General features: G+C 50.0%; 9 protein-coding genes across 9 annotated transcripts; 7 read left to right on the forward strand and 2 right to left on the reverse strand.

Moving 5' to 3' along the window:
* Positions 1 to 564: 564 nt before the first annotated feature.
* ACTTS2-2 (Trans-enoyl reductase ACTTS2) lies at positions 565 to 1656 on the forward strand (the record flags this gene model as incomplete). The annotated part of the gene is made up of 1 exon (XM_037324147.1): positions 565 to 1656. The coding sequence occupies one exon, from the start codon at positions 565 to 567 to the stop codon at positions 1654 to 1656; it is 1092 nt and encodes a 363-aa protein (XP_037178241.1).
* A 631-nt stretch (positions 1657 to 2287) lies between these two features.
* Positions 2288 to 3466, forward strand: NMRAL1-6 (NmrA-like family domain-containing protein 1; the record flags this gene model as incomplete). Its single annotated transcript, XM_037324148.1, has 4 exons — positions 2288 to 2801; positions 2872 to 2919; positions 2971 to 3063; positions 3120 to 3466. The coding sequence occupies 4 exons, from the start codon at positions 2288 to 2290 to the stop codon at positions 3464 to 3466; spliced, it is 1002 nt and encodes a 333-aa protein (XP_037178673.1).
* A 1026-nt stretch (positions 3467 to 4492) lies between these two features.
* epoA-5 (putative epoxide hydrolase) lies at positions 4493 to 5965 on the forward strand (the record flags this gene model as incomplete). Its single annotated transcript, XM_037324149.1, has 4 exons — positions 4493 to 5183; positions 5239 to 5428; positions 5528 to 5813; positions 5873 to 5965. 4 exons carry the CDS (start codon positions 4493 to 4495, stop codon positions 5963 to 5965), a joined length of 1260 nt encoding a protein of 419 aa, XP_037178671.1.
* Positions 5966 to 9278: 3313 nt separating this feature from the next.
* stcS-7 (putative sterigmatocystin biosynthesis P450 monooxygenase stcS) lies at positions 9279 to 10139 on the forward strand (the record flags this gene model as incomplete). Its single annotated transcript, XM_037324150.1, has 3 exons — positions 9279 to 9476; positions 9533 to 9719; positions 9772 to 10139. 3 exons carry the CDS (start codon positions 9279 to 9281, stop codon positions 10137 to 10139), a joined length of 753 nt encoding a protein of 250 aa, XP_037178672.1.
* Positions 10140 to 10181: 42 nt separating this feature from the next.
* Positions 10182 to 10872, forward strand: cyp-13B1 (putative cytochrome P450 cyp-13B1; the record flags this gene model as incomplete). Its single annotated transcript, XM_037324151.1, has 2 exons — positions 10182 to 10760; positions 10807 to 10872. The coding sequence occupies 2 exons, from the start codon at positions 10182 to 10184 to the stop codon at positions 10870 to 10872; spliced, it is 645 nt and encodes a 214-aa protein (XP_037178674.1).
* A 1008-nt stretch (positions 10873 to 11880) lies between these two features.
* CGCA056_v008905 (uncharacterized protein) lies at positions 11881 to 12924 on the forward strand (the record flags this gene model as incomplete). The annotated part of the gene is made up of 2 exons (XM_037324152.1): positions 11881 to 12216; positions 12304 to 12924. The coding sequence occupies 2 exons, from the start codon at positions 11881 to 11883 to the stop codon at positions 12922 to 12924; spliced, it is 957 nt and encodes a 318-aa protein (XP_037178675.1).
* A 683-nt stretch (positions 12925 to 13607) lies between these two features.
* CGCA056_v008906 (Extracellular metalloprotease) lies at positions 13608 to 15960 on the forward strand (the record flags this gene model as incomplete). Its single annotated transcript, XM_037324153.1, has 7 exons — positions 13608 to 13788; positions 13845 to 14208; positions 14261 to 14813; positions 14875 to 15096; positions 15177 to 15449; positions 15532 to 15833; positions 15879 to 15960. 7 exons carry the CDS (start codon positions 13608 to 13610, stop codon positions 15958 to 15960), a joined length of 1977 nt encoding a protein of 658 aa, XP_037177903.1.
* A 262-nt stretch (positions 15961 to 16222) lies between these two features.
* On the reverse strand, positions 16223 to 16866 carry CGCA056_v008907 (uncharacterized protein; the record flags this gene model as incomplete). The annotated part of the gene is made up of 2 exons (XM_037324154.1): positions 16223 to 16584; positions 16641 to 16866. The coding sequence occupies 2 exons, from the start codon at positions 16864 to 16866 to the stop codon at positions 16223 to 16225; spliced, it is 588 nt and encodes a 195-aa protein (XP_037178244.1).
* An 8537-nt stretch (positions 16867 to 25403) lies between these two features.
* On the reverse strand, positions 25404 to 27251 carry CGCA056_v008908 (putative transporter; the record flags this gene model as incomplete). Its single annotated transcript, XM_037324155.1, has 8 exons — positions 25404 to 25702; positions 25752 to 25989; positions 26042 to 26584; positions 26636 to 26690; positions 26743 to 26785; positions 26843 to 26915; positions 26971 to 27000; positions 27051 to 27251. The coding sequence occupies 8 exons, from the start codon at positions 27249 to 27251 to the stop codon at positions 25404 to 25406; spliced, it is 1482 nt and encodes a 493-aa protein (XP_037178222.1).
* Positions 27252 to 27570: the final 319 nt, after the last annotated feature.

The following is a 27570-nucleotide window of genomic DNA, read 5'->3' on the forward strand; positions in this document are numbered from 1 at the left end:
GAATAATGTGAGCTCCGTCGGCTTTGGGGCCCATGAGTCGACCCGACGATAGGGTCAGATACGGTTGTGGGCTAACTGTTAAGCCGACGAGGTGGTATGTGTGTGCTTAGTAAAAAACCAAAGATTTCATTTCCACTAGGTTTCTTCCTTGCGCAATAACTTTAACATAAGGTGCAATTAAGGGTGTGTCCGTCGGCTTGTGCTAAGGCCGTCGGCATTAATCCAGCACTAGTAGTTGTGATTAGTGAACACACCCCCATCGTCAACAGAACCGTAGTACGTTTTGGACTCTATTGATCTCCAGATGTGACCGAGGTGAATGACGCCGACCTTTCATCTTTGGAATACAAATCATCAAGATCAAAAATGATTACTGGTATGCAGGTCGCCACTCCAGCACGTATTCGTTTCCATAAGTATGAACTAGCCAACGACCCCGGCTGACTTGCGACATTCAGCTATCCATCGGCACAGAAACCCGCTTGGTACACACTTCAGAGTCTCATTTTTACTATTCATATTTCAACCCGCATGATGGCCGCTTGTACATCTTCCAAACCAACTATGAAGGCCCTGGTGACAAACCGGACTATCGCAACCCGCGTTTTGAACCTCAGCACCGGAAAGTCTGTTTTCAAGGGCGCCCATGTTACGGAAACGTCGAAACCCACTATCAACGATCAGGAGATATTGGTCAAGGTGCATACCGTGGCCCTCAACCCCAGCGATTTCAAGCATATCGATGTCATCTCCCCAAAAGGATGCATAGTCGGGTGTGACTATGCCGGAGAGGTCGTCGAGGTTGGGAAGTCCGCTGTCGGAACCTGGAGGATAGGGGATCGCGTCGCCGGTGTTGTTCACGGCGGACTACATCGAGACCGAGGTTCCTTTGCAGAGTATCTCAAGACGGATAGCGATCTGGCTTGGAAGATCCCACAGGGTGTTAGCGACGAACAGGCAGCTACGTACGGCGTCTCGGCTGTGACTGCAGTCCTGGCGGTCAACGTTCACTTGGGTCTTCCATGGCCAGGTGAGCCTGGGACAGGTTCGCAGCCATTGGCGTCCAAGTCAACCAACAAAACTGTTTTCATCTACGCAGGCTCCACGAGCGTCGGTCTTTTTGCTATCCAGCTTTCGAAGCTTGCAGGGTACACCGTTGTTACGACAGCGTCGCCTCACTCCTATGAGCTTGTCAAGCGCTACGGTGCGGACCATGTATTCAACTACAGGTCTGATACCTGGATTCAAGAAGTTACCACTGCATTTCCAGATATTTCCCTGGCTTTTGATTGCTTCTCTGAAGGGGGATCCGGACAAGCCATTGCCAACGTCATCAAATCTCAGGGCGGAAAGATTGTCACGTTGCTTGATCAAGGCGAATCCAAGGTTCCTGGAGTCAAATACGATATGATCATGCTTTATACCGTGTTTGGTCATGAGTTCGCCTGGCTGCCACCGATTGGTCCCAAGTTTCCTGTCGACATGGAGCACCGCCAGGCTTTGGCCCGGTTCTATGCGATCTTGCCTCAGATTCAAAGCTCACTCAAGCCTCCCCCCATCAAAGTGGTTGACGGTGGGATTGACGTGTTGCTTGAGTCGCTGGATTTGCTGCGTCAAGGCAAGGTGTCAGGAACCAAGCTGGTTGTGAAGTTCTGAGAATAATAATATGGTCGGACCAGATGTCATTGTTCGTTATTGTTACCAAGTAGTCATAACCTGTTAAAGTTATTCGTTGTAATACCGAGACCTATGTTCTCTTCTCAATTTACGAAGGACGTATTGTGTTTGCCGAGACCACGACAGTTGAGTGGTTTCAGGGAAGAATCCTTCTTCGGAAGAGTCATTCGTTCAAATAACAAGCATGGATTTGTGTGTGCCTGTTTGGGAAGATCTGCGTAGTTTATGTGTGTCAGACTTAAAACCTAGTCGTGATTGGTTCGGACATGCTCTGCACTATGAATAACATATTGAGATTCTTCGACATCCCAACGCCAAACGAGACCATATGTGCCTCCTGAGGAGCTGACAACCCTTCCAAACACCGCATCATGCCGACGGCATATTAACACGGTGGAGCATTGCGGTGGAGGCTGAGCCATCAATGTGATTCACGCGCGTCAGGGCCGGAGAGACTGCATTTCCGACGGCCCCGCTTGACGAGAAGACGTCCATGGTGACAAATTGTTTTGACGATGAATGATTCTGTCAATTGCTTAAATGCGCAAGCAAATCATTATGAATCCTCCATTTGTTTAGACCAACCAGAAACCCATCAAAGCACGACACAATGGCCGCCCTTGATCAAGAACAGCCTAAGCTTATCGCAGTACTTGGAGCCACAGGAAACCAAGGTCGAGGTGTTATCAAAGCCCTTCTAGACGCACCTCACCACTTCGATGTCCGTGCGATCACCCGAGATCCAGATGGCCCGGCTGCTCGAAACCTTTTAGCTTTGGTCGGCCATCACGGAAGGCTTACACTTACCCGTGGCGACGTCTATGACTGCAAGAGTTTGGCAGAGGCTTTCGAAGGCTCCTACGGCGTTTTCGCCATGACGCAGAGTTTCGTCGCGGGAACAATGTACCACAAAGAGGAAGATCTACGGCGCGAGCTCGAGGCTGGGCGGAATATTGTCGATGCCGCTGAAAAGACCGGCGTCAAGCATTTTATCTTCAGTAGTTTGCCAAACATCGAGAAGGCTAGCAACAGGCGCTACAGCAAGGTGTTCCATTTTGACTTCAAATCACGGATTGACAAGTGGGCGAGAGAGCGATTGCCAGCCGTCACAACCCTGATACCGGGTAAGGCTGGCGAATTATGAGTTCCTACGATAAGTCATGTTGCCAAGGGCTGGCTGATGGGACTGAATAGGGCTATTCTACGACAACCTTCAATGGCCTAATTACTGCCGCCGAGATGGTAAGAAACTTTCACCAACAAGCAGAGGCCGATGTCTGATGTATGCAACAGACGATGGTACAGTGCGATTTTGCGCTGCAGTTCCCGAGTCGACAGTTTGTGAATGGGTAGACGTAGGGCACGATGTCGGGATATTTGTTCGCGGTATGTATGTGACACCGCTGGGATCGAGTTGGAATTGCTAACCTTGTTTTACCTAGCTGTACTGATAGCGGGAACATCTAAAACTGCATCAAAGACATATCCCATCGGAAGTCCCAAGATCTCTTTCGGAGAGTTGGCCAGTGTTTTCTCCAGTATGACAGGCATTCCCGCTCGCTTTGAAAGTGTTGGTCTGGAGGACTGGACTTCTACTGTTGTTTCCGTGGCCGGGCAGGGCTTTAAAGAGGACATCCGGCAAATGGTGCAATGGGTTGCCCATGCGCCTAGAGATAATATATGCTACGGGACAATGAACCCTGTGGATGACTGCTCATGGGAAGATCTTGGGGTCAAGGCCAGCACGTTTGAAGAATGGATTCTGAGAAACAATTGGCGAGGCCCTTGATTTGACATACTGGCGTCAAGCGGCATCTATCTACTTCGATCTCATATTCTAAATGGCATTACTCCTACATTTCCCAAATTCGAAGTCTCAGCCTCAGATTTGCCCCAAATACAAAGGTCGTCTATCGAGAAATTTCCCCCTAGACAGTGAGGGCCTTTCACTCCTGTGCGTCTGTGCACATTATGACAGGCGTTGACAAAGTCACCAACATAGCAGCCCAGATAACCGCAGGGAAAGCGAATAATATCACACCTCCCAACTCATGAGGCCGAAATACGTGAGCAGAAATTTCATCAAAATGCGGACAAGACGTATGCAGATAGCATTCAACGTTCGTCTTATCGAAAGGAGCTTTACTACCAGCGCAAACTCGTGACCCGCCCACCCTGCGAAGAGACTAGGGGTAAAAGGAGTATTACAAATACGTGTGGATACTGACTCAAGGGAAATAAAAAAACGGCGCTATCTAGGTCTAACAGATAGACTCCGGGCAATGTGCGTGTGTTCCGTCGCTCCACAATAGTCCCATAGCTTCAGAGTCGGCGCAATATTCCAACCGCATTGTTGGGATTACTGATCACTCGATATCCCGTCCCGCACTACATGATGTTCTCGAAATAGCAATTTATTCCTTCCTTATCTCGAAGATATTATGACCTGTCATGATAGAATCACGACAGATTAGATAGGTACCGAAAGTCCTCCGTCCCGGACGCCGGCCCGGGCGTACGCTCGGATACGATTCAATTCTTGACCGGCTCCGTCGGAAAATAACCCGATTGATGTCACGCCAACAGAAACGGGACAAAGATTAGACCGGGTGAACTTTACATCCTTATGAGAGCCATTTCGATGGCAGCTTACCGCTCCGAACAGAAATACCTGATTCGCGTCTCGGTATGTCGGGATTCTCTCAGTGCTTCATAATGTTGACATCGTTCCATTCAAAAGCATTGAAAAACTCTAAGGTATACTTCAAATCAAAACACTTGATCATCTTCAAACTATTACACGGTCGACATCATGATGTTTCAGTTGCCGGCTTTGGCTGCATTATTGGCAACAACAGGCTCGGCCACCCTGTTCAGCTCCATTCCTCTCAACCTATCCGCAAACCTAACAGAATTCAACTTTCATGTTACCACAGACAAACTAGAGAGATTTCAAACCTCACTGTCAGCCTCCAACGTTGTCGCAGATGACTGGTATAACCGGCACCAGAACATCCAACTCGGCACCACAAGATCATGGCTTGCAGAGGCCAAGGAGGCATGGATTAATTTTGATTGGAGGGACAAGGAAAACCATATCAATAGGTTCCCTAACTTCAACATCCTAATCGACGACAACAATCTTGGTCTCACAAACATTCACTTCATTGCCCTCTTTTCCCAGAAAAAAGACGCTTTACCTCTCCTATTCTTACATGGGTGGCCTGGGTCGGTCATAGAATTTCTCCCAGTCTTGGACATCCTAACTTCAAAGTACAATGCGGACACACTCCCATACCATGTCATCATACCGTCCTTGCCACACTACGGGCTCTCTGGAGGTCCGTCGGATGTGGAGCTCACATTAAGCGACGCAGCAAGACTTATGAACGAGCTGATGCGAAGCCTTGGTTTCGCCTCGGGTTATGTCGTCCAAGGAGGTGATATCGGGAGCTTTATTGCCAGGATACTGTCGGCAACATATCCTGAATGCAAAGCATTTCACAGTAAGCTAGCTTGGAAGTATGATTGATCGGCTCTTTGCGGCTGACTAGACTGAAGTAAACATGCTGGCGCCCTCATCTCTGAAGGAAATTCTCAGCAATGCAAACATTACCGCGACGGAAACTGAACATGTTCAGCACATGTACGATTTCAGTGCTAATGGATCATCTTACATTCTCGAACACGGATTGAGGCCATCGACGATCGGGCTTGTTCTCGCTTCGAGTCCGCTTGCTGCGTTGTCCTGGTAAGGCTTTCCACGAAAACTTCATTAGCGACGTCAACAGATGCTTCTAAGAGTTTGAGATCTTTCAAGGCGAAACGTATGAGACTAAATGTTTTGCAGGATCGGGGAAAAGCTCATCGAATGGCCAGACCACAGATATACCCTATCGCTCGACAACATTCTCACATTGGTCACCTTCTATTGGCATACGAACTCTTTCTCACGCAACCTTTACCCATATCGACCCATGGCGGCAGCCGCCGTGGAAAATAAGTTGTTCAATGTTCCAACTTCCAAAGCGAAACCTTTGGGATACTCGGTATTTCCATCGGAAAACATTCTCATGCCCGAAGCATGGGCCAAAAAAGCTTATCCAAATTTGGTGTACTACAAGCGAAATGAGAAGGTAAGGTCTCCATTGTCCCTTTTATCGTGTTGCCTCAACCTTGCTAAATGTCTTTGTAGGGAGGGCATTTCGCTGCATTGGAACAGCCTGAAATATTCCTGAGTAATGTGGAAGATTTCCTCACGTTGGTTAGGCCGCTCATCGGCATCTGACGTTAGGACCCGACCGTTCAGGAACGACCTCATGATATGAGTCGTAGCATTTTCAATTGATCGCAGATCGGCTCCATATGTTATGAGCGAACTATCTCAATTGTGGAATTGTTGAGGTAATCGTATGTGCAATAGAGCACGGGAGACAAGGCAGCAAGAAATGGCACTTAGAAAGCAGAACTACTTGGGACATGGTCAGAAGTTGCCGTTCAAAGACGGAATGTCATTACAGGTGTTATTGAAAGTGTGGAGGACCTGCTTTGCATACGTAGCCATACTCAGCTACCAAGAAGTCCTGGTTGGGCTTTCGATGAGCGGCCCTCCATATAGGTTGTGTGTCAGTTCATGCGAACTCCCGGGCTACTGAACTTTGCAATATGCACAACAATTGCTAAGACGCGCACCTGCCGTCAAAGTCTGCCATTCATCATGCTTCGGCCATAAGTTAGAACGTTCACCAGATAAATGTTTCCACTGGGGGGGTAATCGCAGATCAATTATTGAATTTTCTGCGAATAGGTATGTGCCGAGGTTTTGCAGCGGGGAATATAGCGGCTCCTTGTTTCATCCATCACATAGACAGATCAAGAGCTTGTAGTACAAAAGCGATGATTGGCGCAGTATCAATACCTCATCATGTACTATTGGCTTGGTTGAAAGCTGACAGTGGTTTCAGTATGTCGTTGTAAAGTCACAACGGCCCCCTATATTTCCATTAGACGCTACTTTATCGGTTAAGGAAGCTTAACGGCGAGTAATGAGGGACCATAGAGATGTCCCTGGGCCGCTGGGCGGACTCTATTCGGACCCCGACGATAATCAATTCCAGCCCTGGACGTCTTGAGCGTAGATCAAACCCCACCCCCATCCTTCATCAGCTACGTTTTACTTCCTGACCTATCGCTAATCCGTGTTTTCCACCGCGTAATCCGCTTGATGCAACCGTAATGGACACCATTCAGCGTAGCCAACAGGCTGCACATGTGGATTGCAAGTGGTACGTGCAAAGAGGACTGCTCTGCTGCTATCCGTACAATGCATCCAGTGGCAATACGAACCCGACATCCTGTGGTTATACGAATCCGACGACCAGTGAGTATGCGAAACCTGCATCAATCTCAGCGCACCCTTGATCAATTCTGCGGGACTTGCTTCCAAATCAAGTTCATATAAATCTAAGTTCTCCCTTTGAGAAAGTTGCACTATAATACAGTCTGTTGCGTTGACAGCGTCCGTGTTACGACCTGAGAACAAGGGTAATAGATAACCGACCCACTTAGACGTTAGGCGGCTAGGACAGGACATTTATACTGCAGGATCATAGGAATAACAGGAACTCACTTAGAACAGAAGAACTATAGTATAAGTTATATGACGATAAGATAAGGAAATAATTAGTAGAGTATAAAAGGAAACGCTTAGTAATTAGTTAATCTTGCTAACTAATTGTAATCACTTTACATACTTAGGTGATTATCTTAAAATAAATAAAAGATAGTGTTTAGAACTTATATATAATATAACCTAAGCTTAGCTTAAGGATAGACTTCTATAGCTCTTTAGTAATTAACTTAGTATTTATCCTTATAGATACTCTCAGCTTACCTTCACTGCAAATTACTTATTAAGCCTAAGACTAATCACCTTAGCCTCTAAAGACCTAATCTACTACAGCCTATAATCTACAACTGAGATCACAACCTAGTATACTGTTATAGTGTATCAATCCCCAGCTTCTGTTAGCAGACCCTACTGTCGGATAGCTGACCGTAACAGTCCGCCCCTAACTTTGACCCGGAAAGAAAATTTTCCGCTAGCCTAAAACACCCCTAAAACCCCTTAAACTTCACACTTTTATAACTCTATATATACGTAATACGTGTAGCTAAAAATTTAATTAATTAGTCTACTAGTTAAGTGTTACGGTCAGCTATCCGACAGTAGGGTCTGCTAACAGAAGCTGGGGATTGATACGTTCTAACAGTACACTGGGTCGTGGTCGTAGGTCGTAGTTCGTAGGCTGCAGTAGATCGGGTCTTCAGAGGCCAAGGTGATCAGTCTTAGACTCAACAAGTGATTCGCAGTGAAGGTAAGCTGAGAGTATCCGTGAGGATGAATACTAAGTTGATTGCTGAAGAGCTATGGAAGTCTGACCATGAGCCAGGCTCAGGGTCATACTATATACAAGTTCCAAACAGTTCCTCTTGTCCTGCTACTGATTCCTAACTAGGTATCAGTGAGCGCTCAGTAATTACTGCTGAGCGCTCAGTGATCCACACCACCTGCTCAGTCTTATCTTATCGTCACGTGATTTGCACCATAGTTCTTCCGTTCCGAGTGAGTCCCTGTTGTTCCCATGATCCTGCAGAGTACAAATGTCCTGTTCTAGCCGCCCGACGCCTAAGTGGGTCGGTCAACTGTTATCCATGCATAACGGGTCGTAACATTAAGGGCTATATAATAATATATTTTTTATTTACGCGCACTATATACGTATAGAGTTATAAAAGTATAAAGTTTAGGGGGTTTTAGGGGGGGTTTAGGTTAGTAAATATTAAACATAATACAAAAAAAAAACGAAACCCCTTATATATAGTATTTATAGTATCCGCTTTAAAAACCCTTTAAATTAACTTAAACTTTACACTTTTATAACTCTCTATATATATAATACGCGTAAATAAGAAATATATTATTAAATAGCCTTTAACTAGTAAACTAATTAATTAAATTTTTAGCTACGCGCATGTTACGATCGCTACAGTTGGTCCCTGTAGGCTTGTGACTATATAGTGCAGAACAGGGGATAATGACAACGGATTTGTCATTACCGAAGCTTTTGCTTTGTGCCACAGTTGGTTGCCCTGACCCGCTCGTAACAGCGCATTACGTACGCATAGAGTTATAAAGGTGTGAAGTTTAGGGTAATTTAGTGGTTTTCAGTAAAAAGCCCCTTTTTTTGCCTTTTTAAGGCTGAAAATTAGGGGGCGGACGCTATCAACGCAACGGACTGTACCCTTCCTGGCCTATCACGTTTTATTGCCTTGCCAACTAAACACAGTATTGCTGGACTCTGGGGCAAAATGTTGCCATTTTTAGCCCTACCTATCATCTGTCTTTACCTGTATTACAAGTTACATTATCGTCGATTCCGCAAATATGCAAACTTTCCTCAGCTGAAATTATCCCTCGTCTGGGGGCATCTCCAAACTCTTCGCAAGGTCCATAAAGATCGAGACCGCATTGATGGAGACATTGGTATGTATTTCACCGATGGACCAATGATTGTTCAGATCCGGTCTTTGGCGACCTCATGGAGCAAGCCGGCAACCCTCCGGTTTTATTCATTGACTTTTGGCCACTGAACGAACCCATGCTCCTGATCAGAAACCATGACGTAGCTGAGCAGGTTTCGAAGCAATCCCAGCTATGGCCTTACAGCCTACCGAAGTCGCCTTTGTTCAAGGAATATCTGCCGCCCGTTGGCGACCATTCGTTGATTTGGGAATCTGTGAGTGGCAATAGTATCAGAAACAGTGGATTGTACTTACGACATTGGCTGAGTAGGGTCATCACTGGAAGACATTGCGCAAACTCTTCAATCCTGGCTTTGCGCCCAAGTATTTGATGACTTTGTTGTCGGTTGTCCTCGACAAAACAAAGATCTTCGTGCAGATTTTAGACAAGCATGCGGCCAAGGCAGATGTTTTTGATTTGTCCTCCCCCTGTACTAACGTCACGTTCGATATAATCGGTACTCAGATCCTGTTCAAGCTCACTAGGAGATGTAGCTGATCAAAACTTAGGAGCTGTGACTATGGACGAAGATCTCCATGCCCAAGACCCAGACGCACTTCAGAATGACTTCATCCAAAATTACAAACGGTTTGCCGCGACGTACCGTGACGACGGTTCTCCATCATTACTGCCTTCTTTCAGTGTACGCTGGGAGCGACGACGGCTTGCACAGGCCTTGGATACCATTCTTGGGGACGTTGTTCGACGGAAATTCGATCTCTACAAAGCAGATAGTAACGCGACAAGTCGCAGTGTCCTCGCCCTCAGCCTGAAAGACATCAATGTCCTCACTCAGCCCATTATGGACGACATCATTAGCGCATTAAAGACGTTCCTGTTCGCTGGGCACGACACGACAAGCATTTTGTTACAATGATCCTTGTATGAGCTTTCAAGCAATCCGCAAACACTTGCGCGCATGCGGAACGAACTAGATCAGGTTTTCGGCCAGAGTGCTGATCTAGATGTCCTTGAAATGATTGACAAAGGCGGAGAAGAGGTCGTTGCTCAGCTGAAGTACATGTCTGCGGTCATAAAGGAGGTTTTGCGGTTGCATCCTCCAGCTGCGACAGCGAGATACTCCCCTCCAGCAACCGGATTCCACTTGGTTTTACCTGATGGTAGCCGTATTTGCGCCGATGACTTGATGCTATACAACTGCAATTACTTGACCCATCGAGACCCGCAGGTCTACGGGGAAACAAAGGACTATTTCGTCCCGGAAAGATGGCTTGATGTGTCAGCTACCGACCCCGAAGCCGGTGCCAAATTTGAGAACGGTCACATCTCCCCCTCATCTTGGAGGCCATTTGAGAGGGGACCTCGGAATTGCGTCGGGCAAGAACTAGCCAATATTGAGGCCAAGGTGATTCTTGTCGTTCTTGTCGGCCGATACGACTTCGTTAAGCAAGGACTGGGCAGTCCTATTCTCAGAGCAAATGGCGATCCACTGCTGGACGCGAAAGGAAGGCACATCACTGAGTCGGATGTCTACAATGTAAGATTGGAATGCTCAACTACCCACGCTCGCTGACCATTGAAAGTCTCGACAGATTACCGCACAGCCAGTTGATGGAATGAGAGTTAGGGCAATCCGCAGGACAATGTAGTGACATTGAGCATAAGATCGCAATTTCTTTCGCGGAACACGAGATGCCAGGTCTCATCGAGCGAGTAGCAGTTAGTTAGCTATTCACGCCAGAGTCTTCAGCGGAGAGTTGGACATTTATCTACGGTTGCTTTCAAAAGCAAAGTCCGTTCTGAACCAGAGGAAAAAGGATCCGAAGGGTTGGCCAAGGGCGCTCCATCTTCTCAATGGAATCTCACGCTGTCGTTGGCCTGTGGCAACTATGCCCACCTGACCTTCACGGCTGCCCTGCCTTCTCGAGCGTGGAAGGAGCGACTTATCTACCTGATTACATCCTAACAGTGGAGGCGCCAAGCTAGAAAGTATGACTCCAGCACACTTGGTAATTTGACGACCCACTCTGATTCCGGAAGCTTCACTTGACGGCTTCAATTGGTAATATGCGCGATGAGATTCATCGTGTCCCTATCACTGACCATGCAGTCAACGCATTCCAATGTTCAAACAAGAATCTTCATCGCTTCCAGCCCGCGCATTTGCCTCCTTATCCTTATCAAGTCTCTGTCGATGGAGCGGAAATCATCGCATGTGGGCCGGGAGGCTCAGCAATTGCAATGTTTGGGCATGAGACGCATACCTAGGGTAACTAGACTATCCCTCAACTCAGGGCAATCATCTGGATTCTTGATGATCGGATGTATGTATTAGGTTGATCTCAGGTTTTGATGCCGGCTTATCAACTAATCACCGTAGCTTTCAAGCTCATACCTAAATGAACGTATCGGGAGAGAAAGGGTGGTTGCGGAAACAAAATGGTCCCGTGCTTTCGGACTACATCCGAGTTGACTCAATCACCCGCAATATTGAGCGCAGCTTCCGGAAGCAAAATGATGAGCGGACTCTTCGTAAATACAATTCTTGAGATAAATAAGACTTTTGGGCCTGCCTGCTGGTGCTCCCATTACATCGAAGCAAAGTTCACTCAAGTTTCTCACTACCAAACACCGTACAGAGCTTGAAGCCTGCCACCATGCTCACCAGCGTCGTTATTTCCACCGCCCTGTTGGCAATGTCCCAGCCAGTTATGGCATCATGCGACTGCAATCTCAGGGTCGAAAGTCACATCAGCCCGGGATTTTCGCTGGATGTTGTGTCAACTCTGATCATTGGCTCTCAAGCTGCTGCGATAGTTGACTTGCCCCTCGCCGTTTCTGCCGCCGAAGACCTGGCTGATTGGGTCAAAAACACCACTGACAAGCCTCTACTGGCCGCCTTCACAACACATAATCATCCCGATCACTATTTGAGCGGAAAGGCCTTTCTCGAACACTTCCCCGACGCCAAGCACTACGCTACGCCTGAGACAGTGCGTGGAATCCAGAATGAGGCTCTCAACAAGGCAAGCATTCGCTCGACATGTCACAGGGCTATTGCTAACATCTTCGCTGTTTAGACTGAGTTTTGGTCCGCCGCCTACGGTCCTGGCGTCATCGCCCCCGTCCCCGCGATTCCGACCGCTTACAACTTCTCTTTCTTCACCCTCCCAGGTGACGAGAAGTGCCCGATCGAGATACTCAAGAACGTTGGTGGCGACACGATCGACTTGTCTGCTTTCTGGATTCCGTCGAGCAAGACGCTGATCGCAGGCGACGTCGTCTACGGGCACCAAATGCATGCCTGGCTCGCCGACCTTCTCACACCTGCCCTGACGGAGTCTTGGCTCACCACTCTCGACTTCATCGCGGGCCTCGGACCTAATATCGTCATCCCTGGCCATGCATTGTCAGCCGATACCTTCAGTGCTATTGCTGACGTCAATCACACGCGTGAATACGTTTCGTTCTTCCAGAAGAACATCGAAGCTAAGGGCGCCGACTTTTACACCCCACAGGAAATTTCGAAATTGATCGACGATGCTTTCCCTGGGTTAACGAACCTGACATCATCAACAACTTCGGCTACCCTTCTCAACATAACCTCTGAGAACTTCGGCCGGGGCGGACAAAGACAAGTGCATTATTTCGACTTGACTATGTATAATGACACAGAAATCCTGGATGGATGGCATTTGTAACCAACAATGCGGACATCATGAACACCTTGGTAAAGGGATAACGCATTTCTGGTTGGTCTGTTCAGGCATACAAACTGGCAATTGCGAGGGGGAATACATGGATTTTGTGGTAATCAACAAGTTGCAATAACGGCCTAGCACGCCGCCTGCCAAACGCCATGTCGATTTAGACAGTGCTTTATCGCACGCTGAATAGCAAACCTTTTCCCTTCTCACTTTCTTTTCGCAGTTTGCCGCCTTATGATCTATCATACAGTGAAAAACTACCAGCCCTCAGGTGACCTTGTTCAGCTGCCAAGAAGCTATCCAACACTCATGTTCGGAGTTAGCCCACTGCGCCGCGGCTGAACCATTGCCAATGCTGGTGGCTGGAGTTTAAAATTTGCTGCAGGCATTCTTCAAGCCACAAGTCGAGGTTTTGGACTGGCTTCATGATTTTCTTTGACTCAGGCCTTCCGCTTGCATGTATTGCAGCTCTTCCCCCTCGCTTATCGTGGCTTATTCAGGTCAGCTGTTCTCTTTAGACATCCTGTAAAGGTTTCTTATGACCCAGCGAGCTATTGAGCTACAACCGAGATCTTGTTCTCTTATAGCAGTGCTGCGTCCTACCCAAAATGAGCTTTTTGAATCTTGTTTTTTGCACTTTCCTGAACATCAGATTCTGAGGGAACCTATTTGCCGCTATGAAGCCTTCGCAAGCACTTCTTGTAATTGTGTCCTTGGCGGCCTCAGCTTGGGCGCAAAGCAACACGCCCTCCCCACCACAAGAGGCAGCCTCCTCTCAGGCACGTCAGCCGGAAACCTCAGCAGCCAGCGCTCCAGCATCATCAGTCGCGAGGCCGCCCGCGTCAGCTAGTTCGCCCAGTAAGTGCAATCAGCGCCATTTTCCCCATGTTTCTAGACTGATCCGATTGCATCAGATGTAGATGTCCCACCCCCAGCCAGCTCCGCCCGATCAAACCCCCAAGAAACAACCGCTGCCGTAAGTCAACCTGTGCCGAAGACGCCAGGAAACTCGCCCAAAGCGACATCCGAAGCTGTGCAAGTTGCCGCCTCTTCGAAGGGAAACGACCGGACAGTCGATTCGCCGTCACCTAGTGTCGTCAACGTAAACCCGGACAACTCTAACAACCCGCAGGCCACCCGGGCCCCGTCCATCTCTGTCCAAGGAGGGGCGACAAGCACCGGAGCTGCATCCGCTGCTTTAACCACCAGCAAAACTGGGCCAGCACAACCCGGCTCACCTTCCAATGGCAATGGCACAGATAGTAGATCGGGAAGCGCGTATGGCCTTTTACTTCACGATTGCCAGGCCCTAGAGATTGACATGAAACAGATCCGGTGCCGGCGCCGGCGCAGGTGTAGCCACCGCCTCGCCGTCATCACCGAACCTCGCAACAACAGTGTCCTTCTCCGCTCAGCCCTCTGATGGATTCTCAAACGTCAACCAGTCCGTTGTCGAGAAGATGCCTGAATCGAAAACACCTACGCCACCAGATGCTTCTACGCTTGAGCAGTTCAACGCTGAGTTGACCGCTAACGTCCCCGAAAAGGCTATATCTCAAAAGAATGCGAAGGCTCTAGCTATCTTGGAGACAGCCTACTTTGAGTATTTCGTCAATAAGGACCCTGCACCGGTAGACATGGGAAGGATCGCAATACCCGCTAGCATCTCTCAGTGCCAGACACAGTATGCAAGGAGTCTAGTGAAGAGAAACAGCGTCGTCGACGAGATTCTGAGCTATGTCCCTCTCCTGTCAAGAGATCTCCGTGGCTTTGACAATTGCAAGGCTGTCGACTCTTTGGAGGTTGGAGTCTACTTCCACTACATGAGAGCCACATCAACCGCCGACAGACCCAACGAGCTGGAGTCTCGAGTGAAAGCCCAGGTAAGAGAGAGAGTCGTCGAATCTCCGAGACTTCCGCGAGAGCTGACAGCGCATGTGCAAGGTCGACGTCCTCAACGAAGCGCTAGGCGCAATCAAGATCAACTTTCGCTACATGTCCCTGAACTGGTGGGAGCCCAAGGCCGGCGAAGACTGGTCCGTCACCACACGCAGAGAAGCCAAACTGCAAGACTGGCAGCAGCGCACCCGTGCCCCGGGAAAGCTCACTCTAACAGTGTGGCTTGTGAACGGGCTTCGCGGGAGCCAAAACGACGATCTCAATAGCGTAAGCGTTGCCCCTTTTCTCGCGACCGGCCCTGGCTAAGGGAGGAGTTCACGCTAACTTGTCGCGCCTGTCACGGATAGTACGCCACCTTTCCCAACGAGAACTTGGACGCGAATGACGGCATCGTGATTGAGGCCGCGCATGTCCAGGGCGGAGATTCTACTACGCTCGTTCACGACGTCGGACACTGGTTAGGGTTGGGACACACATTTGGCGATGTCGGGGCTCAGTGCGCCAGCCAGGACGGGTTGACGAACGCGACGCAAACATCGGGTATGAAAGACGTGGTTTACGAATGTTCCCAAGTCCCTTGCTCTGGAGGGAGCGCGGTTGAGATAAACAACTACATGAGTGTAAGCGATCCCCGTTTCCGACGTTTCGGCATCACCCACGTGCGATTGAAGATGAGTTGCAACGGGCTGACGCGTCAAACAGTACTCCTCATGTCGCGGCAACACTCCGCAGGACGGGTTCACGACGGACCAGAAGGCGCGGATGTTTGCCAATGCGCTGCAGTTCCGTCGCGGGTACGAGGCGGGAGAGTGCATGCCGGACGGCAAGGCGGCTGTGCGGAAACGGTCTAGCATGCAGGATTTGTTGGATGGCAAGTGCCCTGACGTTGACAAACAAGCCAATATCCTGATGGACGCGCCTCATAGTCTGAGCGCAAGGACGCACGGATTGTCAAAGATGGGATGGGCTGTTCTTGCAGGGTGGTGGGCGGTGACACTGGTCATGTAGGTAGGAGATTGGACGAGTTCTTGACTGATGTTTTTCAACAGTGGTGTGTTGACCTTCAAGGAAGACGGACCTTGGTCCGATGAGCGTGTCACATTAATGATGGCTTCACCAAAGAATGAGTAAATCGTGAAGTCAGATCAAAAGACGTATTAATATTATATACCAGGCTGCTTTTATTGCTTTGAACTACACGCCCGGCCCCAGTACGTCCGAATGTAGAACAAGGGTGCCGCGCCGAGCATCCCAAGTTTTGTTGGTGAATTACTCATACAACATCAGCCCATGAGCCATTTCGTCACGCCGTTTTCTCATCAACTGGCGTACATTCGACCCAACCATTCTCATAGCTGTGCGGACATACGACTCGTACGGTTCTCTACGCCGCTTAGATGGCGAGGGCACCGAGGACGAGCATGGCCAGACCGCCGATGGGGGCGAGGGCACCAGCACCAGCCTGGACGGGGGTGGTGGAAGCGCTGCCAGCACCAGTGGTGGTAGCGTTGCTGCCGCCGGCCTTGGTGGTGGTCGCGGCGACAGTGGTGGTGGCAGCGGGCTCGGTGCCGGTGACGGTGTTGTAGGGAAGGGAGACAGAGCCGCTGGCGGAGGTGGGTATGCTCACGGAGGGAGCAGCGGAGGAGGCCTCGGACGCAGCAGAGCTGGCAGCAGAGGCGGCAGAGGAGACAGCAGAGCTGGCAGAGCCGGAGCCAGCAGCAGCGCAAAGCTTCTCGGAAGCGGGGATAACCTCGCCTGGTGATGGGGTTAGCTATGGGCCAGTTGGGATAGGGCATGACGGTGTAACATACTGACGGCAACGTCAACACCGCAGGCGGCGATGACACAGGAGGTGGCAGCGCTCTGGATGGCAGCCTTGTTGTCGGGCTTGCAGGTGCAAGCGTAGTCACCCTCCTTGCAGCTGGTGGCAGAGGCGGTAGCCTTGCTCAAGCAGTCGCGGGCGCACTCGGGGATGATGGAGGCATCCTGGGCCACGACGAGGGCGGCGAGGGCGGCGATGGCGAAAGAGTACTTCATCTTGACGGTGGTTGTGATTTGGGTATTACGTGTGTAAGTTAATGGCGATAGTAATACAGTGAAGACAGCGGGTGTCGATTGATGAGGACAAGCGAGTGTGGATGAGAGGGATAGAGATTCAATATTGGAAGAAGCTGCGGGATGTAGGGCTTTATGTAGGTGGAAGTGAAGGGTGGTTGCACTCCGGTGTGCATGCGTGGATGCGCAGGCGGGAACTTTGAGCTCAGGTGTGGAAAAGATGGTCAATCGCGGAGAAGGTTTGCGAGAACCTGGTTGGCCGGCCGCATTGAGCTGGGAAAAGGACGGACTCAACGAAGTAGGTAGGGAGAAGTCACCGAGCAGGCTTGAGCTAGAGCAAAGGGACCTGTGACCACGAGGATGGAGTGAGGCAAACCCGGGGGTTGAACGAGCTGGGAGCCTTCATCCTTGCCCATCAGCAACGTTGTTGTTGGGCTGGACGGAACTTGCATGCATTGCAACGATATGATGAAAAAGAATCGAGTGACAACGGCTCGATACTGTTAGTTCCCCGCGCATCCCCGAGCTACTGCTCACACCTGATCGTATGGAGGGGAGGCGAGGGTTGCAGAGAACAAGGGGGCTAGCCGGATCCACTGCCAGATTGGACAGTCTGGTCCGATGGGGACGGGCATCATCTCAGGTCGGGGGCCGGGCGAGGATTTTGGACCGCCTTGCCGCGGCGGCGCGTATGGTACAGGCGGGAAAGGAGTGGAAGGATTGACTATGCTGCGCAGGGCCGTTTTCCTCTTCCTGTCACTCGTTCGTTCGGTATTCATTTCGCTGGACATGTGAAGAAGGAGATGGATTCCCTAGAAAGGGTGTAGCATGATGCAGATTGACCAGCACCTTGCAGTGTTTGGAAGCTGGTTTTCTGCATTGGATCGGGTGCAATTTCGGGTCCAACAGGCTAGATTGCTCATGGCCCCAGATGACCGTTCGTGCTACGCCGTAATTGACCTGGAAATATTCTGCGGACGAATAATGTTGATTCAATTACGCTCATCGATGACTCGATGGCGGATAATACTTGCTGGTCTCGGTCAAGAGGCCGATTGTCCGGGTGTTGCTCTCCTCCTCCGTTTGCTGGGCTGAGAAAATCCGGGGTGACTGGGGGCGAGCGGAAAGATTTCTTGGCTTCAATGACAGGGTGGAAACTAAGGGTTCCTCTCTGCATGTTCGATGAGTGAAGGAGAAAACACCAAAAGATGCACAGCTAAGCTCGAAAAGACTGTGCGGAAAGTCCATTTCAGCTCACCTCAGCTCAGATGAACCGATGGCTGAAATCCATGATTGTGTGTATGCGTCTGACGCAGCACAAAGTTTCCGGTCGGGAAGTCAATTGGGCATTTTGGCTGAAGGTGGCTGGTCCAGAGATGTGCACAATGGGGACACCCACATTCAGCAAAGAGCTGCCTCCATGGTTGTCCAAGCTCAGGTACCAGGGAAAAAGGCGTTGCCGAGACAATATTCGCTCGTATTGCGAGAGGCAAACGAGCCAGAATTAGCCCGGATGGCACTCTGGAAAGGCGAATGAAGAGAGGGCAAAACGAGAATGCGAAAGAGAGAGGTGGGCAGACGCAGGAACAGCGCGGCCACCAGCCAACGATCGCCCCCTCCATCACAGTCCGCCTGGGTGCCATCCGTTTGTCATGTTCGGGCTTGATTGGCCAGGGCCGCCCGCTTCTGTGGCCGTCCCGACCTGGAGAAGGGAGGGGAGCAGCACTGGCTGTCTGGAGAGGTGCCAATTTCCCCCGCACGAAGCCATTCCCGACTCGGAAGAGAGTGCCTGGGTACCCCTGACCAAGTTGCAAGCCTGCCGAGGCGAACATGCGTCCTGCAGGGTAAAAATCAACGCGAAAAGAAGGAAAGAAAAGCATCTGATTTTGTGGCATTGGTGTGCATCAATGTTGACGAATCATGGCTGACAGCTGCTTCATTCACATGTATTCCTTTTTTCCTGCTGTCAGCTTTCAAGTTTCGGTGTGTCATTCTGTCAACTCTGACAGCGAAAGGTCTGGCGAGAGCTGATAGACGAGCAAGACGAGGCCTCTCCGGCGGTTTGTCGCCTTTGATTTAACTCTAAACCAAAGCTAATAAACCAGACGAGCCTGTCCAAAGACTTCGAACTGTTGAACCCAGGGCTCTGGCTGGTCAGAAGGCCCAGTCCGGCCCTTTTGCTGGGGCGGTGCAGGGATGCGCCGGCGATGTGGCTCGACGAATCGGCCGAGCCAGCCGGCTATTTCTCTCCTCGAACCACCAGTTTCTCTGCAACCACATCTCCTGTAGAGATCGTAGCGCATCGCCACTTGTGCCTTGGTGGCTCAATGTTGAGCAGGACCTATTTTCTGTGCGCCACAGCTTGCGTTGACAGCCTTTCTGAGATCGTGATTGGGGACCTTGATATTCAGCCATTGACGATGTCTTGCTTTACCATGCTTCCCCTCAGGTCCGACGATAAACGAGAAGGTTGAAGAGGTCTTGAGGTTCATCTCGCCTGGCGGCTTTGACGGCAGAGAGGTCTGTGGTGAGATTGAGACTCCACCGTCATGTGGAGAGGTTGCCGGGGTCTCGCTTTGAGAACACTCCGGTCCGAAAAACAATATCCGTCCCAGATGGTCGAAGGGGTCCAAGGCTATCTGGCCATCCAGTCGAATTGGAAGCATGCAGCTCTCTCAGGATAAAGCCGCCAGACAGAAAGGAAATTGGAAGAGACCAAGCGAGCACATCTTATGACGAAGGAAATTTCGGCAAAAGTTATGACATGCATCCAAGAGAAGGTGTTGGCCCAACTCAGGGTTCCAAGGAAAATAGCGTCGAACACGGCTGCTCCAATCGCCTCCAGATTCGCGACTCAGCCAGGCTCACGTAGCACTGGCATGGTTTGGGGCGTTACAGGCGATCGGTTTGACATTGAGAGGGATCAACGCCATTCATGATCGTTGACGCTGCACCCGAGGCTGCTCGTGACACTCGATTCCAAACGCTGACTGCCCGGTTTGCTGGCTTGACGAGGAGGGGGTGACGTCGGCACTCGTTGTGCAGCCTACTGTTGCATGTTGACACTTGATAGGCTGTTGTGCCCCATGCCGGCTCACGACTCCGTTTTCCCGCTTCTCAGTCGTATTCTTCCTTCTTGCCATTTCCTGCTTTCGCGTCTCCTCCCGAGCCTTGTGCGAGCGCTGAACTCCTCGCTGTTGCGTCTGCAAAATTTTCAACTCCCTTCGTTGTGCGTTGTCGGCTTCGGCGAGTGAGTTGGTCGTTATCGTCCCATCTGTTCCTTTTTCCCGTTGTATTCCCTCTTTCACGTTTCTTTCATCGAAGGAAAAGCAATTCTTGACGTGCCGGATGCTTTCCGATCCACCTTATCGTCGTAATCCTTCCAGACACAGCTTCGGGTGACCGAATAAGCAACATACTAATGCCGCAGGCAAACCTAAGGGGGCGTTACTATCAATGCGGTGAAAGCTCCTGCGTACCAGAGCGAGTTTTGGTGTCCAGGCGCATACCGAAGCAAGGTACTCTCACAGGTGAGTCACCGATGTCGATTCCTGCCTAGCGTAAATCGTTCCAGTCGTCATTGGTTTCCTTACTGGTAGCTTGTGTTGCAAATTGAAAATGAGATGTTGAGATAAGCTTGAGTCCGACAGCCTGGGCAGGCGGGTGTCTCTTAAGTAGTGGGGTGTGGTATTGAGCACGTCATGCAGTGACCTGATGGTATCAAATCTCAGGGGAGTCCAGTTTTCTCTAACGACGGGACGTAGACCAAGAGACAGCTGATGAGAATACTTGGGCGAAATAGCGAGTGCCTCTTCGAATACTGTCTCAGAGCATACATTGATTTGTTCAGACTTCCCTCATAACGATATGCTATTCTGTTTGTCCCATGCCGGTTTATTTGAACTCATCGGAAGTCAACAATCGGGCTCTAATCACCTCGTACCTCCTAGATCAAATAATTTCAACACGTCCCGACTCTTGAATAAGACCAAACGGCTTGCTTTGATTTCACATTCGATCCACTGGACAGAACAAGAATGTCAAGTTTCTTTCTCGTTCAAGGATCAACATGATAGATATTTTCTGCTTACAGTCCGAGGACAAAGTTCATGTATGTAGCCGATAGGCGTTTCAGCCATGAATGGCAGACGTTATCTATGTTAGTATTCAAGAATTTCTTCACCGTTATGCCTCTAGTGCCTAAGGATACGTTTACATATGGTGTGAGAGACTAACACTGCCCTTGTCATGCCTTCCCAATCTGCTTCTTAGGTAGGCATCAGACCTTGATAAGGAGTAAAGTCTCTTATGACGGGAAAATTCTTCTTTGCGTTGAAATTTTGACAGACCAACAAGATGATCATAACTGATTATTCTCCAGTTCTTATGAATGCTTCTGATGTTAGTTCAAGCGAAATCGGTAGCAAAACGCATCTAGAACTCTCTGGTAGTGCAATAAGTCTCGATATTGACAAGGAGATCAAAGTATTATCTGTAAATTGAATCGCACCATGAAAGTAATTGAGAGGATAGCTGATGATCATATCGTTGGCTGTTATGACAATGCTTAAGCTTTACACGGAGGTATCTCAAATGAACAGACAACACTCTTCCATCAGAGTGGTTGCTTTTGAAGATAGCTCAAGAATGAATACAGTTCTGGCATATCCTGCGTGTAATTTGGATGGTAGAGACGTTCAACATCGGCACGGATTAGAAGTATATGGCAGACATTCGCTCCAATTTCAAGACGCCGCGCATTAGCTAGGAGGAATGCCTGGGTTAAAATTTGAACTAGGCAAAGTTCCAGCTTGTGAAGCGAGTTTGTCATCCATTTCTAACCAGTGCTTCCAGCTACTCGTATACGAACATATGTTTACAATGCCTACAGTGCTATAGCTTGTGGATTGGTGATTGCACCACTAATACGGAGAATGTTGAGTGCAAGTAGCGAAACCTGTGGCAAGCCGGCATGAAGCACCTTGTGGACTTCTACGTGCTAGTGGTTGGATCACTAATGCACTAAATGATGAGGATCTTGACCTTTACGAATAGGATTAGCGAATGTTTTTTGGGGTTTCCTGGACAGTCACTACCTCAAGACAAACTGTGATTCTTGCCCAGCATCCAACGGCGTGCTCTGCTCCAACGTTACTCGCCACGTACCATCCTGGGCACTTGGCTCATACGTCCTTCTTCTGACTCCGTCCTCTCCGAAGATGAGTTGCTTGTTATCGAGGATCGACCTACACGCCTCGATATGTCCAGCGCTCACTTCTCGCAAAGCCTCGGTGGATCTCAAAATCGCATCAAACGCTCTCGAGTCCCAGATTCCGTCCCGCCTCGGGTATTCTCTCATGAGCTGATTCACGTCCTTTCTCACCTCTGGATCCGCGCAAAAGACACCAACAATCATTAGTGGCCATGTTGGACTGCTTTCCACTGTGAAAACCTCCTTCTCGACGTCTGAGCCATGGTGCTGTCCAGACATGACTATCCTGCACAAGGAAACTATCGTTTTGAAGGCAGGAGTAGAATCTGCCAACTAGTCAAGATCATGATAGTACATGCTCTTGAATCCTAATCCCAATGACAGATAGTAAAGCCGCAAACTTGACATCTGCAGATACTTTTGTGGGTTCGATGCTCTTTGTCGTATGGCATCCTTGATCAAAGGCTTGAATCGGACCTGCCATTTCTCCATTATGTCGAGATATGTCTTCGAAGTCTCCGCTGTGATTTGTGTCATCGGGTGGGGGTTATTCCGCTGAAGTCCCTCGAATGCGAATCCGGACTTGATACCCGACTTGTAAATAACGTGATGTTGCGTAATTTCCCACCACTTCTGTGCCTCTCTTAGGTCATTGAATGCCGGCGGCATCTCGTCAATGGCGTATCGACTTCGCCTTCCCCGACAACACCACGGCACGTATGACTCGGTCTCTGGTGGATGGAACCCGTTGAGGCTCCACGACAAGAGCGTGAAGCGCCGGAACCCCGCTTGAACCTCTTCGACCAGCTTTGGTGGGCACTCCCCAGATATTCCCTGTTTGATAACTTGGTCCAGCATGTTGCATCCGTGATTCATATGTTGCAGAGCGGCTTTGTGGTTGCCCTGGAGAGACTCGAAAGTGACGAAGAGCAAACATGACAACAACGCGCGAGGAATGCTTCGTCGGGATTGGTCGCCGTGTCTAATGATGTGGATGGCCTTGCCGTAGTGTTTATACGCTTCCTCCGTGAACTTGCCATTGCCTGATGTTCGGTCTTGTCGACTGTGGTTCACCATAGTCGCAGCGCCGATCGCGAAGGCCGCATACCGAATCGCAGGCTCATCCCGTGCGATTTGCGGCATCATGTGTGACATCAGGTCTGTCGGAAAAAGCGTAAACTCCTTGGTGAAATTGAGCCAGTAATGGAAATGGTCTTTTTGAAGCTGGTCGGTGAAAAGATTTGCCTCGTAATTCGGCTTGATTAAAATTGTGCGCCTCTCCCCTAGGAACTTGGGCAAGTCGGCTGCGGCAGGCTTCTGGACGTAGCCCTCGCACGTTCTCTTGGATTTCGCACAGTTGAGACATGAGGGCTTCGCCATATCGCAACGTATTCGCCGCTTTCTACAAGTTGTCAATGAGTCTTCTATCAGGTGCATTCGACTAATGTTGTCGAGCGCATTGTGCGGACGAAGCGCTACTTACTTGCATGTGACGCATCCTGATCTTGTTTTTGTGTTCTTGGTCCGGTTGGCTCGGGGCCGGCCGTCCACCGCAAATGTTAAAATGCCCGGTGCCTTTCCGGTCCCCTTTCCCGGCGCGGGAGCCGGAGCTGACCCGGAATCCGTCGCCGATGTTTTCGTGGTTGCTGACATCCCAAAGGCTTGAATTGAGTCTTTTTGAGGAAATTTCTTTGGGTGATCCAGGATCTTGGGGCGGGTAGGGCTGATATTTGCAAGGAAAATGCCTGAGGTGCGTGGTAGTTCGTCGAGTCGGAATCGGCTTAGGTGAGAGCTAGGGGTTTTAGGGGCATCGAACGAGTCCACTTGGGCGCCATTCCCCTGCCATTGCCGAATTCTTTGATTCGGTCAATGCCGAAGTTCTCCTCTGGTCGGCAGTGTGACGCACCTTACTCGGCAAAGGCCCAATGGAAATGTTCCCTCCCAGTGAGAAGTCCTATTGATTCCAGGGATCTCTTCCTTCGATGCTTCCGCGATGGAGTCATGTTTCCGGCTATGTGGCATTCAACATGGAGACCTGCATGCGCTCATTGCAGGGTCCATTGCGAATTAAACCGGCGGTCGGTCTGGACCCATTCCAGGCAACCACGTTGAATATCGGCTAGTAGAAGTTTGGCATGTTCGATGCGTGGAAAGACTCCTAGTTCGGTTAAACAAGTTAAGCGTGCTTTCAACAGCATATGGGGTTCGCGATCATCATAATTAATCACTGCCGTTTGTTTTCCAAGGGGCGGTGGCAGCATTTGGTTGGAGGCAGGTGTCAGTGCAACCTCGATGGAGTATGCAGTCATTTCTAACAGCCTGACTTGGGCTGATAACCATGTCTCTCAGATATTGCTCAACGTACAACTCGGTGATCTCTTCTATATCAGGGGACTTCCTCCCTTTGGTTTTAGTAGCAAATGGGGAGGCGCTCCTGGTTTGCATCCACAAGCCAAGCCTGGAAGTGAAACCAAGCTCGGCCTGCAGCCGTTGAGGCCATGACAGGACAGAAGCTTTGAGGAACGGTCGCCTTGGCAAAAGATATCTACAAGGTATCATGATCTATGTATCTGTTGGCGATCGCAACAGATATTGTTCGTTCCTTTGTAGCCTTTCCCTGGAAACTCAACATTCTACCACCGAAATTAAAACATCTCATTGAATGTTGAAGATCTCAAAGCGTTTTGTGCTTACGTCTCTTGGTCTTGGCCCAAAGATGCGAGGGCCTTTAGTAGGCCACAAAAGCTGCCCAAACGGGAACATCGATTGCCCTGCAGAGGTAGATCGCTGCACTTATACGGCACGGCAAGCTTGCTGACTGGCGATCTCATGCAAGGAATGCTGATAGAACAAGTCTGCAGATCCATCGCAGCTGTTTGTAAGTCAGGTGAGAGATTTTCTTCTAACCCTAATCATTTGCAAGTTGACATCTCCCAAGCCAACAGGCAACTACACTTAGCACAACTTCAATCTTGAACACGACAAACACAGCTGCACGACCGCCTATCTATGTCCCGATGGCTCGGAGGTTTCGCTCCGACAGAGAGTATCTCATTTCGAGAGCGATACTGGTGTGCCCATTGAAGTTCTCCTCCGTTGCTGGAGGTTTCAAAGTTCATTCATGTGGTTTATTCGTAACACTTCTCATGGCATTTTTGTGGCTGTGCTGTCGAGCTAAAAGTTCTGTCTTTTGATCCAATTATCCCAGCTAGGCTGCGGTGAAGCCACAAAGAGTCTAGGCCGTTTAAATAGCTTTGTCCCATTGTCACAGCCACCCGGCGCTCAACGGGCGCCCTGATTCATCCGCTTAGTACACATAGAAGACGGTCGTCTCATCGTTGCTAGCCCTCAGCTTCCTGTTGCGACGCATCATAATGACCCTGGCGACCCAAGCCAACATGGCAGTTGCCGCACTGAAGGCCGCACTGCTCGCCATGGCGATGACGTAGCGGGGCTCATCGCTCTTGGGCCAGAGGTACGGCGTCCAGATGAAGCTGATATTCATGATCATGGTGACCATGGAAATGGCGACGGCCTTCTTTTCCTTCGTCTGGCCACAGACACTACCGCACCAGCCGAGAATCAAGGAGTTGACACCGTAGGTACCTGTAGATGGGTCAGAAAACGCCTTTGAATCTCCAAAGATTCCACTCACCAATAGTGAAAATACACATGGCAACATAACGACCAGCCATTGACATCGTAGCGGGCGCGATAGCGAACCCGATAATTGCAACAGCCTTGGAAATGGTGATATGCCATGTGCGCTCGTTGAACTTGCCCGACGACCATGAAACGGCGATGGTGACAGCGCCAGCAATGAGGTAGGGCGGGCAGGTGAGGACAAGAGTCACAGTAGTGCCGAGACCGAGAGTCTGGACGACCGTAGGGAACTGGGGTCTGTCAGTACCAGCGCATTTCATCGTTCTGTTTTCCAAAACATACAAAGTTCTTGAACCCGTTGGCGGCAAGATGCATGTGAGCCATGGCGCAAAAGATCCAGACCATTGGGTCCTTCGCGGCCTGCTTGAGACCATTCCAGGTGCTTGTCTCGCCCTTGTTGGCGACGGTGTCAAGCTCCATGCGGTTGTATGCGAGGTCGCGCTCCTCCTGGGTCAACCATCTCGTGTTCTGCGGGAAGTCGGGCAGGAGGAAGTAGCCGACGACGGCGATGACGAAGGTGACAGCACCCTGCAGGATGAAAAGCCACTTCCATCCCGCAAGACCTCCAGCACCATCCATACCATAGAAGATGCCTGCGGCAATCAATCCAGCGAAGGCCGTCGCAAGGATATTTCCTGTGTACAAGATCGCGATACGTGTAGCGACCTCCTTACGAGTGTAAAACAGGGAGAGGAGGTATACTGCGCCGGGGTAGTATGGGGCCTCGGTCACTCCCAAGAAGAATCGTGTCAAGAGGAGGCCGGTGAAGTCTTTGGAAACAGCAGTCAGGGCACTGACGACGGCCCACAGCATCATCATGATTCCCTGTCACCCCCATGAGCACTCGTACCCAACGGCGACAGAATGCGTACATACCATGTAACGACTGGGTCGGGTTCGCGTAAGGAACATGTTGGAAGGAATCTGTCCTCTGAATAACGTTAGACACGCTTGTTTGAGTAAGCAATGCTAGCAACACTTACAAGATGTATCCGACAAAGAGGATGGAAACGCAAGTTTGGTATTCTGTAAATCGGTTTTAGCCTGAGGGACAGAAGCGCAAATGTGGTGCCCGCAACGTACGAGTACTGGTGAGGTTCAGATCTTCTTCGAGGTCGTTGAGACGCGCCAGCGCAATCGCATTGCGATCGAGGTACTGAAAAGACGGGTTAGTACACAGACTTCAGTGAACATAGTAGAACCCAACTCACATTCAACCAGTACATAGACCAGAGCATCGGCTGCTTAAGAGTTAGCACAAGCTATTCCAAATGGCGGGGTGGATACTGACCATGATCCATCGGTCCAGTTTCTTCACAAGCGCAATCTCTTTTGGGTCGGTCTTCTCATGAGCACCAGAGTAGTCCATCTTCCCATTTGTCTTGGGAATAGGCTTCTCAGGGTTCTCGTCCTCAAAGAATTGAGGCTCGACGTCTTTGCCCTTGCCGTCATCATCGACGATGTGGTCGTTGCCGGAGTTTGTGGGTGCCATTTTGTGGGAGAGTTTGCGAGACTTCGCAGAAGTCTTCAGGCTGAGAACGTGGAGATATGAATTGACTGAGACGAGGCTACCGCTGGCGTCGCTGAGAACAGAGCAACATGAAGAACAAATCCCAACTCGTGTTATCAGTCGTCGGGATGGGGGCTGTTATGTAGTCATACATGGTGGAGATGCCCAGACTCTGAGCTCATGGAACGTCGAGCACAAGGAGCTTGACCTCCCTTCCACGCCGTGCTCCCATGTCGTGCTCGCGATCGACTGGGCTGGGAGCATGGGTCTGGTCACATTTGGGACACCCACACCAGTTCAC

The sequence above is a fragment of the Colletotrichum aenigma genome (genome assembly GCF_013390185.1).
Source record: "Colletotrichum aenigma strain Cg56 chromosome Unknown KSG_Cg56_contig05, whole genome shotgun sequence".
Lineage (NCBI taxonomy): Eukaryota > Fungi > Ascomycota > Sordariomycetes > Glomerellales > Glomerellaceae > Colletotrichum > Colletotrichum aenigma.